The sequence below is a fragment of the Podarcis cretensis genome (genome assembly GCF_951804945.1).
Source record: "Podarcis cretensis genome assembly, chromosome: 1".
Lineage (NCBI taxonomy): Eukaryota > Metazoa > Chordata > Lepidosauria > Squamata > Lacertidae > Podarcis > Podarcis cretensis.
The window spans coordinates 88,284,515-88,301,266 of record NC_137170.1 but is presented as its reverse complement, the minus strand read 5'-3'; the positions used below and the strand labels follow the sequence as shown (position 1 = coordinate 88,301,266).

Sequence of the window (16,752 nt, the reverse complement as noted above, 5' to 3'; positions counted from 1 at the left end):
TTTGTTCTAGGGCATGAGAAAAATTCCTGATGCAAATTCCCTTATTTGAATTTGCCTAATTTGCAAATAAGCAAATTCATAATTTCCCAAAAACCGACATCACTTTCTCTCCTCCTCCCCCCAAATAAACTGAGTTCTTATTTCTCATTTATCCTGTCCTTCATGAGCTCTGCCGCCCTTGTCTGTTTTGTCTGAAGGTCACTCACTTTGTGTGTGTGTTTCTCTAACATACTGTATATTGTGTGGGAATGCAGACTTAATCTTGACACCTCCCAGTAACCTATGATATCTCTGTGTTGCTTCATTCATTTTTCATGCAAAGATAAGGCAAGAGAGAGAATGAGGCAGGTAGAAAGACGGAATATAAGAAATGCAAGTGTGGGGGAGGCTGTGTCCTCTGCTTGAGGCTACTCGTTGCATTTCTCCCCCTCCTCCAGTGCTCTGAGGTTGACCTGTGGGTGCTGTGGTTTGTGGGTTTGTGTTCAACTCTAGTATTCTTTGTTGCTTGTTTTTCTCTCTGTGCCAAGTGCTAGACTGCCAGCCCCAGTGAAGCTGCTTTGGTCAATGACAGCATGCTGGGGGTGGGCAGCTTGGGTGAGTAAACAGAGGCTTCTTGATGGCCAGTGAACTCATCCCATGACAGCCGGCCTGTGGCTGCTCCAGGGAAAAGCAGTGGTTAGCCATTCCCAGAGGAGCGGCTCTGTTTTCCTGCTGTTGATGGTTTGCTCTCAGTGCCCGTCTAACGTATAAACTTTAATGGCCAGTTTAAATGGTTCCTGCCATGGGCACTTTGGTGCCAGATTTAGTGTTTTAATTTGGAAACTTTCTCCCTTTGTGGTCATGCGGAGGAAAAGGTCTTAGGCTGCTTGGGGCCAGTCATGAGGATTTGTGGGTGCTGAGGAGATAGCACCTCCGGCTGCTTATGACGTTGGATGGGGTGGCTGGGTTGGAGCAAGAGCCAGGCCAGGAAATTCTTGATCATTGTCATTCCCCACCCCTACCCTCTACTCCTGTACATATTGAGGGTGTCCACCTCCCACTGCATCATTTGGGTGGAGAGCCTCGCAGGGGAGCCCTGCATTGTCACACATGAATCATCTGGGCTATTTTGTCTCAGCTATAACTTTCAGTGTATGTATTTATGTGTATGTGGACACATATATCTTAAACCATTATTGTCTGTGTTGATGGACCACATTTTCTTACAGCTGAGAGGGTACTGGACATCCTCATCCCTATTTTGGATACCTGAAATTATAGAACTGTCGAAATGGTAAGGAGTTTAGTCCAAACCCCATGCATAGAAGCTGGATGTTCCATAAGCAAAAATACGCCCATACCCCTATTACATTTGGCTAAGATCATTCATATTTAACGGTAGTTCAGGAAGATGGTATGAGTGAACAAGGTATGCCATGCCAAAAGCTTTTACATGGCAAGAAATAACTTCAGTAAAACAGACCCAGATGTCTTCAGCAGCTTTCAGTCTTCACTTGAGGCAAAGAAACAAATTACTCCTTTCAAGACTAGAGGACAGTAACCTTTTCGATCAAAAATCTACAGTGGCAACCAGTAATAACCCAATTCCACAATTAATTTTCATATTCACATGCAATTAACTTAATTTGGACATCATGAGCTGTGGCTTGTGCATACTGTTCTCATTCGATCCTCTAGTCTCTTTAAGGAAGGCTCCCCTCTGGGAATCTGCAGAATGTGGGGACTAACCTCTTATTTCTGCCATGTCTCTGTTTTGCTCACATCAGTGATGTAGTGGTACATTCATAAATGTAGGTACTCATCAGTCTCCATAGTATGTTCCCAAGTAGAGTGTATAGACACCCCCACCCCTAGGGGAGTCCTAAAACACAGGCAGCTGTGTTGTTCTAGAGAGAGAGAGGGAGAGGGAGAGGGAGAGGGAGGGAGAAGGGGAGGGAGAAGCAGTATATAACATAATACTTGTTTTATTAGGATCAGGATACCAGCAATCCTATGCATCCTGGGAGTAAGCTTCATGGAACTAATTGATGCTTATTTGTGACTGCATAGTTCAGATTATTTATTTTTTTAAAGAGCTTTAATACAACAGATCTTCAGCTAGCAGAAATGCAACCTTTAGCTTTTAATTATAAATGTGACCAATCTTGCAAAGAGGTGTTGCCACTTCAACTGCTGGCATAAAGTAGGAACTCCATCAAATTAAAGGAAAGAAGTAGCTAGCCTCTGCTTTGTTATTTTCCTTATTCTCTGACTTCCTCCATGCTAATCTGTCACAAGCAAACTTGAAAGTCTTATTATTAGTACATTCCCTTGTCAGAGCAAGGAAGGTTTGCCAATTACCATAGTGCTCTAGGAGATGATGTCATTATTCCTGCTCTGACAAAAAGTTGTAGTTGCATTTCCCTTCCATTTCCCCTCATCTACATCATTGGTGCACAAAGTGAAAATTTGCTAGTTCTGGTCTGGTTCTGTTAAAAAATACTCCTTCACTCAAGGCTGAGTTGCTCCACCACAAAAAGGATACCCCCAAAATAAGTTGGTTTATATTTGCTATTCTGTTTTGTTCGCTTCTGCATGTTTCAGGAGCTTCTCACTCCTATTCCCATGAGCCTGAGTTTGCTACTTATGTGGTGGAAGCTTGTTTCGCCCTGAGCCATATATCACTTACTCCTTTCCAGGTTGGCTCAAGGCTATACTCACTGTGCACATATTAGTTGAGTTCTCACCTTATGGCCACACAATGAAGTTGTGGGCAGGACCATCAAGCATAATCCATCCCATGTGTTCATTTAATGTGTGAGTGTGAAAGGAGGAACAGGGTTATGATGTGTTGGTGTCTGATGTGTTTGTGATAGTGATAGTGCTATGGTGTAGGTAGTTGGGCATGGGAAGAGAAGGAGGTGTGACTTCTACCAGGGTTGGGTTGGGGAAATGTCCCAGCGATTTGAAGCAGAGCCTTGGAAAAAGTTTCATATCAAGACAGCCCAAGAGGTCATTGTAGAGGCAAAAATCTAAATTGAGGAGTGTTGCTGAGGGGGACTAGAACAATGGGAGAAGGAAGCAGCAAACAGGAGAGCTGGTGGCCAGATATAGGAAACCAGCAGACTGAAATAGCAGCATGCACAGATACCTAATTAGTACCCAAGGAATTACACATAGAAGACCAGAGTCACACAGAGTCTGGATGTTCCCAAGGCAAAGACCCATATCTGACCCAGAAGCATTTTATAGTTGAACTGAGTCAGGAGGAACCCGTGAGCTGCATGGGGGTAGATGGATATGGATCCATGTTGGGTGGGACACAGGGAAGCAATACTTCCCTGCCTTCCTCAATTACACTTCTGCACAAATCAGTTTGATGGATTATGAGAACACTTTGGATGAAATATCAGGTGTGCATACAGGTAGGCATTTAACCTCTTTAGATTCTTCCTAAAAATCCCCAAGTTCTGAACCAGCTGTGGGTTCATGTCACTCCCTTTCAGTATCCTAGGCTTGTCCAGCAGCAGCTGTCTATGGTGGGATAAACTGCCAAGGGGTGGGGGAGATTATTTGGCAGAAGGCTGTGCCACAATGGTTGAGGGAAAACCCAGGGTGGGCACCAGGATCTCTATTTATAGAGCTCCCATCTTGAGAGGCAGAGGAGTGGCCATGCTTTCATACCATGCTCCTTTCAAGTGGTTGGCATGTTCCTTCCACATCAACCATTTGTACAGCTGCTTCCCTTGGGGGAAGGGGGGATGGAGTGGGGTGTGGCTGGAAGGGAAAATGGTTCTGTTCTTAGCCATTCTTAGGGATGGAGAGAATTGGATGCTTTCTCTGAGCTGTCGGCATTTCACTGGCACACAGTAGCATGAGGCTGTATCCTCCTGTGGTACACACACACACCCAGCATGAATTTTGCTAAAGCTGCTAGAAAAACTGAGAAAGCTTCACTTAATTTGAGACCACAAATAAACTGTAATTGTGTAATGTTCTGCCATGTTCTTGATGGGAATGAAGTATTCTTAGATGCAATGAGGTGTAGGGGTGAAATGCTTAGTATAATAGCTACAAGTTCAACTGGTGTGAACCTTTTGGAACCCCACTGCTCCCACACACAACTGTAAACCAGCTCTCAGACCCTAACTGCACCTAGCTGAAAGCTAGTTCCTCTGGACAGTTAACAACCTTGCATCTGTTCTCTAGGGGATTACAGAAGTGCTTATCCCCAAACCACAACCTTTCAAGGTGCATCAGGCTTGGGAAAATTGCTGCCTCTGTTGAGCAGCTTGTCCCCAGTACACTAGTAAGGTGCTTAGGAGATCAATCCCCAAAAATACAGACACTTTTACAAGCCGGAGTCCAAATATGTTTGTGCAGATAATAATAACTGCTACGTGTCTCGCTGTGGAGTTAAGATTAAGAAAGTGGATTTGCAGCACAATTTTGTATAGTCTGCCTATGGACATCAATATGTGAATATTGTTGTGAATTATGTTGTGAACCGTCCTGAGATCTACAGATGAAGGGCGGTATGCAAATTTAATAGATAAAATAAGACTGCCTATAATTCTCTTCAAAGTCCTCAGCACAAGCAGAGGAGTCAAGTGTTGCTGTGCCTTGTGGGTAGTTCATAGAATTATAGAATCATAGAATCATAGAGTTGGAAGAGACCACAAGGGCCATCGAGTCCAACCCCCTGCCAAGCAGGAAACACCATCAGAACACTCCTGACATATGGTTGTCAAGCCTCTGCTTAAAGACCTCCAAAGAAGGAGACTCCACCACACTCCTTGGCAGCAAATTCCACTGTTGAACAGCTCTTACTGTCAGGAAGTTCTTCCTAATGTTTAGGTGGAATCTTCTTTCTTGTAGTTTGGATCCATTGCTCCGTGTCTGCTTCTCTGGAGCAGCAGAAAACAACCTTTCTCCCTCCTCTATGTGACATCCTTTTATATATTTGAACATGGCTATCATATCACCCCTTAACCTCCTCTTCTCCAGGCTAAACATGCCCAGCTCCCTCAGCCGTTCCTCATAAGGCATCGTTTCCAGGCCTTTGACCATTTTGGTTGCCCTCCTCTGGACACGTTCCAGTTTGTCAGTGTCCTTCTTGAACTGTGGTGCCCAGAACTGGACACAGTACTCCAGGTGAGGTCTGACCAGAGCAGAATACAGTGGCACTATTACTTCCCTTGATCTAGATGCTATACTCCTATTGATGCAGCCCAGAATTGCATTGGCTTTTTTAGCTGCCGCGTCACACTGTTGGCTCATGTCAAGTTTGTGGTCAACCAAGACTCCTAGATCCTTTTCACATGTACTGCTCTCAAGCCAGGTGTCACCCATCTTGTATTTGTGCCTCTCATTTTTTTTGCCCAAGTGCAATACTTTACATTTCTCCCTGTTAAAATTCATCTTGTTTGTTTTGGCCCAGTTCTCTAATCTGTCAAGGTCGTTTTGAAGTGTGATCCTGTCCTCTGGGGTGTTAGCCACCCCTCCCAGTTTGGTGTCAGGATGCCCTTGAGTCCATCATCCAAGTCGTTGATAAAGATGTTGAATAAGACCGGGCCCAAGACAGAACCCTGTGGCACCCCACTAGTCACTCTTCTCCAGGATGAAGAGGAACCATTGATGAGCACCCTTTGGCTTCGGTCAGTCAGCCAGTTACAAATCCACTGAGTGGTAGCATAGTCAAGACCGCATTTTACCAGCTTCTTTACAAGAATATCATGGGGCACCTTGTCAAATGCCTTGCTGAAATCAAGGTAGGCTACATCCACTGCGTTCCCTTCATCTACCAGGGTTGTAATTCTGTCAAAAAACGAGATCAGGTTAGTCTGACATGACTTATTTTTCAGAAATCTATGCTGACTATTGGTGATCACAGCATTCCTTTCTTGGTGCTCACAGACTGTTTGCTTAATGATCTGCTCCAGAATCTTCCCTGGTATTGATGTCAGACTGACTGGGCGGTAATTATTTGGGTCCTCTCTTTTCCCCTTTTTGAAAATAGGGACAACATTTGCCCTCCTCCAGTCTGCCGGGACTTCGCCTGTTCTCCAGGAATTCTCAAAGATGACTGCCAGTGGTTCTGAGATCACATCTGCCAGTTCTTTTAATACTCTTGGATGCAGTTCATCTGGCCCTGGAGACTTGAATACATCTAAACTAGCCAAGTATTCTTGTACCATCTCCTTAGTTATTCTGGGCTGTGTTTCCTCTGCCGAATCATTTGCTCCAAATTCTTCAGGTCGGGCATTGTTTTCTTTATCGGAGAAGACTGAGGCAAAGAAGGCATTGAGGAGTTCAGCCCTTTGTGTGTCCCCTGTTTGCATTTCACCATCTTCTCCTCTGAGTGACCCCACTGTTTCTTTGTTCTTCCTTTTGCTACAAACATACCCATAAAAGCCTTTTTTGTTGTTTTTAACCTCTCTAGCAAGCCTGAATTCATTCTGTGCTTTAGCTTTTCTGACTTTGTGTCTACACGTGCTGGCTATTTGTTTGAATTCCTCTTTGGTAGTTTCCCCCCTTTTCCATTTTTTGTACACATCCTTTTTTAATCTTAACTCAGTTAAAAGTTCTTTAAATAGCCACCCTGGCTTCTTTAGGCACCTTCCATGTTTCCGTCTCATTGGTATTGCCTGAAGTTGTGCTTTTACTATCTCCCTCTTAACAAACTCCCAGCCATCATGAACTTCCTTTCCTTTTAGTATTACTGTCCATGGGATCTCACCCAGCACTTCCCTAAGATTTATGAAGTTGGCTTTCTTAAAGTCAAGAAATTGAGTCCTAGTATGCTTGGCTGCTCCTTTCCGCAGTATAGTAAACTTCAGAAGAGCATGATCACTCGCGCCTAATGATCCTTCCACTTCTACCCCACTAACCAGGTCATCAACATTGGTTAGGACCAGATCTAAAATGGCTGTTCCTTTTGTTGTTTCTCCCACTTTCTGGACAATGAAGTTGTCTGCAAGGCCAGTGAGGAATCTGTTTGACCTTATGCTCTTGGCTGAGTTTGACATCCAACAAATATCCGGGTAATTGAAGTCCCCTATTACTACTATCTCCCTTCCTTTTGCATGCTTGGCCATCTGTTCCAGGAAGGCATCATCTATGTCCTCCATTTGGCTTGGGGATCTATAGTAAACTCCCACAATGAGGTCACTGTTATTCTTCTCTCCCTTAATTTTGACCCAAATGCTCTCACTTTGGCTTTGAGGTTCTAAATCTTGGATGTCTTCACAGGTATACACATCCCTGACATATAACGCCACTCCTCCTCCTTTCTTGTCTGGTCTGTTTCTCTGAAATAGATTGTATCCCTCCATTATTACATTCCAATCGTGGGACTTATCCCACCAGGTTTCAGTGATGCCTATTATGTCATATTTAGTTTGCTGTACCAAGAGCTCAAGCTCATCTTGTTTATTTCCCATGCTTTGCACATTAGTATACAGACATTGAAGTCCATTAATCATTCCCCCGTGTCTCTTATTTAAGGATTTTTTCCTCCCACCACTAGGTCTGTGTGCTGTTTGCTCCATTTGGTCTTTGACATTTGGATGATCATCTTCATCAATTGATAGACTCCTACCTTCAGGAGCACTGTCTCCCTCCCCCACATTAGTCAGTTTAAAGCCCTCCTGATGAGGTTTCTGAGATTTTTGGCAAAAACATTCCTCCAAACCGTTGTGAGGTGCAGCCCATCGCTTGCCAGAAGTCCATCTTCAAGAAACTGCAGTCCGTGATCTAAGAATCCAAACCATTCCTGTTTACACCATTTGCGAAGCCAGCTGTTCACTTCCACTATTTTCCCCTCTCTCCCTGGGCCACGTCGTTCAACTGGGAGGACAGATGAGATGACAATTTGTGCATTTAATTGCTTCAATTTCCTGCCCAGAGCCTCGTAGTCTCTTTTGATCTTCTGGAGGCTATTGCTTGCAGTGTCATTGGTTCCCACATGAACCAAGAGGAAGGGGTATTTGTCAGTGGGTTTTATGATTCCTTGCAGTCGTTCAGTTACATCTTGGATCTTAGCCCCGGGGAGACAGCACACTTCCCGAGACATCTTGTCAGGCCCACAGATCACTGCTTCTGTTCCCCTCAGTAGGGAATCCCCTATCACCACTACACGCCTCCTCTTAGGTCTGGTCGGGGTTCTTCCGTGAGCTGTCCGTTCCAAGGTCGCCTGCACATTCCCTGAGGACTGACTTTGCTGCTCGTCTTCATATACCTGATCGACTGTAATGAGGGAGAGATCCTCAAATGGAGTCTGCTCTTCGTCTTCCAATTGTGGGGAAGGGGTGTGGATTGGGGGAATGGCAGTGGTAAATAAGTGTTGCATTCACAGCTGATTGGTGATTCAGCAGTGAGGCAATGTGGCGAAGTGACTAAAGGTTTTTCTGCATTTCTAAAGGTTGCATGGCTGAACCTTATTTAGTCAGGATTCATGTTATAACAAGCTTTGGCTAATTCATCTCTGTAAGACTGTGCCAATCTTCATATATTCCAAGTATTAGGAATATTTAACACTTAAGATGCACGTAAGTTTTTATTTATCAAATTTCAATCCCACATCTTCATCTAAGTAATAAAAACCACAGTCAGCCACTAAAACCGTAATCAAAAAGGAATAAACAGCAAATGCAGATAAAATAAGCAGCAACAGCAACTCATATTAGAAGAAGCAGAAATCCGCCAATATGTTTTAAGCTCTTCCTAAAAAACAAACAAAGGATACGGGTGGCACTGTGGTCTAAACTACAGAGCCTAGGGCTTGCCGATCGGAAGGTTGACAGTTCGTTGTTCAGTCCAAGCTGCTGCCCACCTAGCAGTTCAAAAGCACATCAAGTGCAAGTAGATAAATAGGTACCGCTCCAGCAGGAAGGTAAACGGCATTTCCATGTGCTGCTCTGGTTCACCAGAAGCAGCTTGGTCATGCTGGCCACATGACCCAGAAGCTGTCTGCGGACAAACACCGGCTCCCTCGGCCTATAGAGCGAGATGAGTGCAGAACGCCAGAATCGTCCACGACTGGACCTAACAGTCAGGGGTACCTTTACCTTTAAAAAACAAACATCAAAGGCTTTGTTCTTCATTAACACTCACCCCACTTCAGAAGGTGGGTATCATCTAAGCATGTCCTCTGAAGATGATTTTAAAGGCTGGGCAGGCTTGTGTGGGAGCAGGTGTGGGTCTTTCAACTATCCGTCCTCATATTGTGGGATGGTGTAGGGAAAGAGGCTTTCTGGGAGATAGCAAATTTCTTCCAAGTAGCAGTGTCTGTTGCAACACTTTGAGTTGCTGATACTCAAGCTTTGGCACAAGGGAGCACAAGGGAGAAGAGTGCTGTTGTCATGTCCTGCTTGCAGGCTGCCCATAGGCATCAAGTTGACCACTATGCAAATAGGATGCTGAACTAGATGGGGCTTTGGTGTGATCCAGCAGGGTTGTTCTTATGTTTTAAGGCTCTGTGACCTGCCACATCTGTGCTTTGCAGGCTTGAAGCTTAGAGTTTTGTTAGAATTGCAGTATCTAGAAAAAACTTCTGTGTCTGCTGTGCTGACTACTTCCCCCTCATCTTGGGTCGCCTGACATTGTATTCTGCTCCTGAAGGCCTAGGTTTGGGCCCTGTCTTGTATGTTCTTGTATCTGGTCCTAAGATCCAAGTTTGGTCTCTGTTTCTTTGCCAATCTTGGACTACTTTCTGTTGGACTACCTCCGCATCCTGATCTTGTCAGATGCCAGTAGCTTAGTTTGCACATAATACTAAACCAAGTTTAATGTTAATTTTAATCACAGTTAGTAAACCAAAGTTAAATCTAAGGCATCTGGCACACATCCTTTAAGCCTTGGTGTATTGAGCTCTCCCTCTGCTTTGTAAAGCAGTTATAGACCATGGCTGATGAATGACATGTAGTTAAGACATGTAGTTAGGCTGCTGGTTTGGGTTCACACAAAACACTAAGCTATGATTTTATAAGACATGGTTTAATAAGCCATAGTTTACATTATGTGTGAACCAGGCCAATTCCATAATCTGATGTACTTGAGCCTGAGTTCCCAATCCTGTCAACGTTCTCCTAGCTCAAGTCATGATTGCTAGCCTGTTGTGTGGCAGCTGCAGTGAAGTTCCTGGAAGGAAGTTTGCCTGGATTTGTTATATAAACACATTTTGTCCATATGTTTACATTGTACTTGAAGTCAATCTCTAGGTGCGGACTCTGCCAGCAATCCCTTGCTGGGCCTTGCCTTTCATAGAATCATAGAATCATAGAGTTGGAAGAGACCACAAGGGCCATCGAGTCCAACCCCCTGCCAAGCAGGAAACACCATCAGAGCACTCCTGACATATGGTTGTCAAGCCTCTGCTTAAAGACCTTTGATGACTGCCTCCAGTGCTTCTGGCAATAAATGGCAGTCAAATCTATTGGGCTGAGCAAACCAAAGGTGTCTGCACCTAACCCTTTCCATGAAGTGGAATGGAAACTCTCCCCCCCCCCCCGGGTTTGGCTTTCGAGGGCAGATGTAGTTGTTTTCACTATTTGTCCTTTAGGCAGTGATGTAGAATCTTCATAGAATTAGAGGATCTGAAGGAATTTCATGGACCATGTAAGCCAATGTTCATTCCTGAGGGAGTGGGATACTATAATAAATAAAGTACACTTTGTATGGCAGAGGCTGCAAATTTGGTACCTGTGGGAGCTATGTTGCCTGTGAAGGCCTTTATTAGCACCCCCTGGTAGGGGGCTCAGGATCTGAACATTCATAAAAAAAAAGTCAAGTCTATAACCTTCCTTTTTTAAAAAATGAAGTAAGCTGTACAGGTAACCTTCTAAGCAATTACTGTGAAATGAACCAACCTGGCTGCTCCTGCCTACCAGTATTTTTAGCCAATGAGTAAAGTCAGAGCTTTGAGTGATAAGTGAGTTGTTTGGACACCAGGCAGTACAAATCCCTGGTGTCCTAAAGCTACTGTTCCCACCTTCCTGTGCAATTTTCCTGCCTCTGTCTTATTTTCTAGTTATTGGATCCATTTGTTTGTTACTCTGTTCTGTTTTCTTACTGCCAGCCACATAAAGCAGGCAGCAGGCAACTACCAGAGAGACTTTTAAAAACATGTTTGTAGAGGTTTGAAGAAGTGTGAGCATTGCCTGCCACTCGTTTTGTTGCCTGCCAGGGATGTGGAACAGTCAGCAGATAGCTGCTTTGGAAACTTTTTTTAAATGTGCAAGAAGAAACATGGGAATCCTCCTGTCACTACTTTGTTTATTTTGCCACCTGGCAGGTAGAGCAGGCAGCTGCTTCTGTCAGTAAATGGGAAACTTTGTTCCAAAGTTGTATTATTTGGGGAGGGGCAATAAGACATATCATTATTACTATTACCTTTCCTTCTCCCTGGCCCACATCAGGGATTGCTCCCAAGTAGTTTGCGGAGAGGAGAGATCAGTGCAAAAGCAGAACATTATTATTTTATGTTCCTGCTTCTTTTCTTTTTATGCAGCAACCATTTTGTGATAGGACACACCCCTGGCAGCTAACCGGTACCCATGGCACCTTCCGAAAATCAGTTCATCAGTTTTATCAGTGCAAACATTTCTTCTGCTTGCCAGACAGAATGAGCCCCATCTGCCAACCAACCAGTGCTATTCTGAGGAGTCTCCTGATCAACCAGAGTAGATTTGGGAGAGGCATGGGGGCATCAGGGAGGGGATGAGAGGAAGGAGCCCTTACACTGACTTCAACTAGCACATTGGGTTAGTTGAATCTGGGCCCACATTCTCCCCAGGACCCAAAAAGTTTGGCAACCACTGTCATAAGGCATAGGCCTGTCCAGGACTTTTGAAGGGGGGGGCAGACTAAGGAAGAGGATTCTGCGGCTTCTCTAGGTAGTCTGCTTCACTGCTGATATGCTGTTATAATTGGATTTTGTCCACCCTTTATGATTATCTTGATTGTACCTCTCTGAAAATGTACCCATGGGCATGGCTGGGCATCTCTTTCTTTTCAAAGTCATTTAAAATATTTGAAAAACTGTCGATGTGTTCTCTGTTCTCTGTTCTCTATCCCTTCAACATATTTTTTCTTTTTCATATGCTTGATGTATCTAATTTATTCACTGCTTGCTCGTATGACTCCTCCTTTTGCACTGCAAATCCCTTTTAATTTGTCAACATCCTTCTTGAATTCTGGTTCCCAGAACTGAATGCAGTGCTTGCAGTTCCTGTGATTAGAAGAGTGATACTATTGCTCTTGAAGTCTTGGATGCAGTGTTGCTTTTGGAACCACTGCATTTCATTGCTGACTCATGTCTAGTTGATAATCCACCATAACCCCTAAATCCTTACTGGCAATGCTACTTACTGCTAGTCACTTATTCACCCAGCTTAAATATCTGCATTTGATGCTGTAAGTCAGGGTTGGGTATATTTTTCCTCTCAAGGGTCAAACTCCCTTGACAAAACATGGCTGGAGGAGGAGGTATGTGCCCATAGTGGCCGCGGCTAGCACACGTACACACCATTTACACACACACTCAAATCAGGATCCATTTGCAAGTCTGGACATTCAATTGAAGATCTTGTTGAGAGATATGTGCCACCTTTGCAAATAGCAGAATTGAAACTGGTAAAAGCTGCAAAACTCAGATCTCTCTCCCCCCCCCCATCTTTGCTACCTGCAAATATAGCTGCCCTGCTCTGCAAAGCTAAGAGTCATATCCATTCTTCTACCACTGGCATGTACTTATGGAAGGTTGCCCAGAAGGAGATGCAATCCCCCATTGGTGCTGCCTTTCCCTCACGCTGATGGAGAATAGGGCAGCTGACTGTCCTCATTTCAAGGCACCGTGGCACTACCTTCCCCGGGCACTGAGCTGGAGCACCTTTTCTTAGTCAGCAGGAAAGCAGCAGCAGCCACAGTGGATGTGCATCTTCACTGGCTGCCCTGCTAATGGTGCCTTGATGCACCCCCCCATCCCGGTCCCCTCCCACCCAAACCATGTGGTGGAGGTTACTCCGCTTTCTCTCCTACCCTCACTCATCCCATCTCCACAGTTGATCCCCATGCCTGATCTCCAATTTCAGACATTATATCGGAATATCGTGATGTTTAGCTGCTGATATATCACAGTGTTGAAAACCAGATTTCACTCAGCCCTAGTCTATTCTTTTTGTATACCTAAAATCATTTGCTTTTTAGAGGCTACCCCATATTTTGTTCAAAAAATTGCTTTGCAGAGGTAGCTACCATAGAGTTATCAAAATTTTCAAAAGTAGGGGTCCGTGGCTTGGCTTTTGGAAAAAAGAGGATCCTCAGAGATTAGCTAATTGGGAACCATTGTCCTACAGGATCTTTTCCTGAAGTACACTTATAATCTATAAAATTTAAAAAGTTACAAAAGTTATTAGTCTTTAAGATACCACAAGACTTTATGTTGCCTTTTCTTCAACAGACTAACATGACTGTCACTGGAAACTGATATAAAACATGTATTTACCCTTTTGAGCCACCTAAGCTTTCTATGAAAAATAAAAATTCTGCAGAGAGGCATACATAATCGCCATAATAATCAGATGCCAAATTACCCATTCCTTTTTTTCCAGTGACCTCTGGGGAGATACACAGATTTATCCAGATCCTGGATATAGGATGTAATCCAAATAACTGTACAAGGAACTCCTGACTTAGGCACGTCAGAATGACATGCAGTCACACACACATGCATGGCATTGAACCTGGAAGTAGCCCCAAAAGTTATAAAGACATTGTGAAAAGGGTCTGGGTGGAACAGAACCCCTGCGCAAAACAAGGATTGCCTGCACAACTAATGCTACATGGCCAAGTGGGACTTTTGACTTGGTAATAGCCATTTGCAACTTGCTGTGTGGCAAGCTTCTTTGGAAAGCTGAGGTAATTTCCAAAGCTGTTAGTGACATGGCACAGAGAACCAGGGTTCGCTACTGTTACTACAAAAAAAGGATTAAAAATCCTGTTGCATAAGTGTCAGCATTTATGCACATGAAAATGAGCTCTCGTGCCTCTGGGTGAGATCCAACATAGTGCAAGTGGGCATTTGCTTAGGTAGTGGGGATTCTGTTTTCTTGTTTCCCTCTTGCAGCCACTGGGTGCCCCTAAATCTTGCTTTGGAGAGTTCCTCTAGAGTAGTTTTGGTGGGTACGTTGGGGAATGGAGCAGGAGAAGAGAAGCCAAAAGTCCTGTTGTGCAAGCAGATTTCCATTGCACAAGTGGGCTGACATCTTTGGATATTGCCTGTATCCATAGCCACAGAATGTTTCTTAGACATTATGGAAATTATTAGTTCTAGTGTTATTTTCTGTTTAGGTACACAGCATATAGAATAAACTGGAATAAATTGCTGTATACAGGGTAAGTTAAAAAATAATAAACTTACCCTTCCCTCAAGAAGCTCAGAACAACATCATTACCCCCCCCTTTATTTTTTTAATTCTCGGCACAACCTTGTGAGGTGGGTGCAGGGTTTGTTATGGTAAGGAGGCCTTGTCAGGTTTTGAAAATCTCGATCTTCAAATGTTGTCCAGGAACAACACATCAAAATAGTAAAGCATGGTGTCCTTTCCATCTCCAAACATGGAGGATCATGGGGATGGGGGAGATTTTCATAGGCTGCTTGCTGCAAATGAGTACTCCACTGGCTATGGAGTCACCTGTTTGGGCCCATGCTTGTCATTGAAACACCCAACAAGGAGAGGATTTACTAATGAAAGAAGATGAGAAGGCATCAGAATGAAAAGGAAGAACAGTTTCAATGTCCAAGGGTGTGATCACAGCCATGCGGATTTCAAAAATCTGTGTTGTAGTAATGTGTGCTTTGTTAATCTTTCAAAGCACTGTTACTCTGGAAGAGATTTCTTTCATTCCTCCCTACTTATGTATGTATTCATGTAGGGGTTTGAAGGCAATATATGAATTGGCTGCATAACACATATTTCAGTACCCTTTCTTCATGTTGACTCACAAAGGTTGTGCTATATTTTCTCTCTCCCCGCCCCCGTCTAGTCCTTAGTTTAATAAAGTCTGCATGTCACACCTTTTGGTGCTCCACTCATCAATTAGATTCCCTGGAGATCAGCTCTGTGAATGACTCAGGCGAGGCACTGACTCTTACCTCCCAAAGTGGCCCAACCTAGCTGTGGCAAGTGCTGTTGTCATGCTTAACATTCCCTCAACACCCTTTTGTCCCTAGATTGATAGGTGAGGAGGGACCATTATTCAGTGGTAGAGCAAATGCTTTGCATAGAAAAAGGTCCCAAGTTCAATCCCTGATATCTCCAGTTAATATGGAGTAGGTAATAGGAAAGGCTTATGCCTAGTACCGGGATGCGGGTGGTGCTGTGGGTTAAACCACAGAGTCTAGGACTTGCCGATCAGAAGGTCGGCGGTTTGAATCCCCGCAACGGGGTGAGCTCCCGTTGCTCGGTCCCTGCTCCTGCCAACCTAGCAGTTCAAAAGCACCTCAAAGTGCAAGTAGAATTTGTCAAGAATGTACAACTTGCTGTTAAAATGGAATACTCAGGATGAAATGGTTAAATCAGCTATGATTAAGTGGGCACAAGACATTGGTTATAATATTTTGTTTGCTGACTGGGAACGGTTATGGACCACTGATATGAAATTTACGGCATGTAATGCCTTGAAAGAAAATATTATGAAAATGATTTACAGGTGGTACATGACACCAGTCAAGCTTGCAAAGATATATCATTTGCCCGATAATAAATGTTGGAAATGTAAGGAAACTGAGGGAACATTCTTTCACCTCTGGTGGACGTGCCCAAGGGTAAAGGCATTCTGGGAAATGATCTATAATGAGTTGAAAAAGGTATTTAGGTATACCTTCTTGAAGAAACCAGAGGCCTTCCTTTTGGGCATTGTCGATCAGAAGGTGTTAAAGAAGGATAGAACCTTTTTTATGTACGCAACAACAGCAGCAAGAATACTCATCGCAAAGTACTGGAAGACACAAGATTTGCCCACTCTGGAAGAATGGCAGATGCAATTGATGGACTATATGGACCTAGCAGAAATGACTGGCAGAATCCGAGACACGGGAGAAGAACAAATAGAAGAAGAATGGAAGAAATTCAAAGATTATCTGCAAAAACATTGTAAACTATATGAATGTTAATATGATGCAGGATATTGAGACAATGTGGCATTAGTGACAAAGCTGAAAGGAATGTGCAAAGATGTTTCATTAGTAACAAATAAGAGAATCACAGTTTAGTTAACCAAAGGATGGAAAGTAAAAAGATGAGCTGATAGCAGCAGGAATGGTTAACTTTAAAAGAAATTAAGACATATTAAATTGGTTAAAATAGAGGAAAAATCTGCTGAAACTAAATTGGAAATTTGAAAACAGAAAAGGGAGATGTGAGGAAGTCCGGAAAGAAAGCTATATGAAACTAAGAATTGAACCTTTTAATTTTGTTTGATTTTTGTTTTGTATTGTTTGTTGTTGTGATGCTTTGTTTTTTGTGTTAATATAAAATTTGTTGAAACTTTAATAAAAATTATTAAAAAAAACACCAAAAAAACCAAAGTGCAAGTAGATAAAGGTAAACGGCGTTTCCATGCGCTGCTCTGGTTCGCCAGAAGCGGCTTAGTCATGCTGGCCACATGACCCAGAAGCTGTACGCCGGCTCCCTTGGCCAATAAAGCAAGATGGGTGCCGCAACCCCAGAGTCGGTCATGACTCGACCTAATGGTCAGGGGTCCCTTTACCTT

General features: G+C 43.6%; 1 protein-coding gene and 1 long non-coding RNA gene across 5 annotated transcripts in view; one reads left to right on the top strand and one right to left on the bottom strand.

Moving 5' to 3' along the window:
• LOC307212437 overlaps nt 1-16,752 on the bottom strand; it is a 115,992-nt gene that overhangs the window by 8,193 nt on the left and 91,047 nt on the right. The window lies entirely within an intron of this gene.
• NHEJ1 (non-homologous end joining factor 1) overlaps nt 1-16,752 on the top strand; it is a 124,234-nt gene that overhangs the window by 68,373 nt on the left and 39,109 nt on the right. Inside the window, exon 7 of one of the 4 annotated variants that reach the window (XM_079969376.1) lies at nt 11,489-12,530. The exons of the other annotated variants lie outside the window; for them this stretch is intronic. Coding sequence (XP_079825502.1) covers nt 11,489-11,701 — 213 coding nt within the window. The 3' untranslated portion in view covers nt 11,702-12,530. Of the gene's footprint in view, nt 1-11,488; nt 12,531-16,752 lie in introns of those variants that run through there. 4 annotated transcript variants of the gene reach the window in all.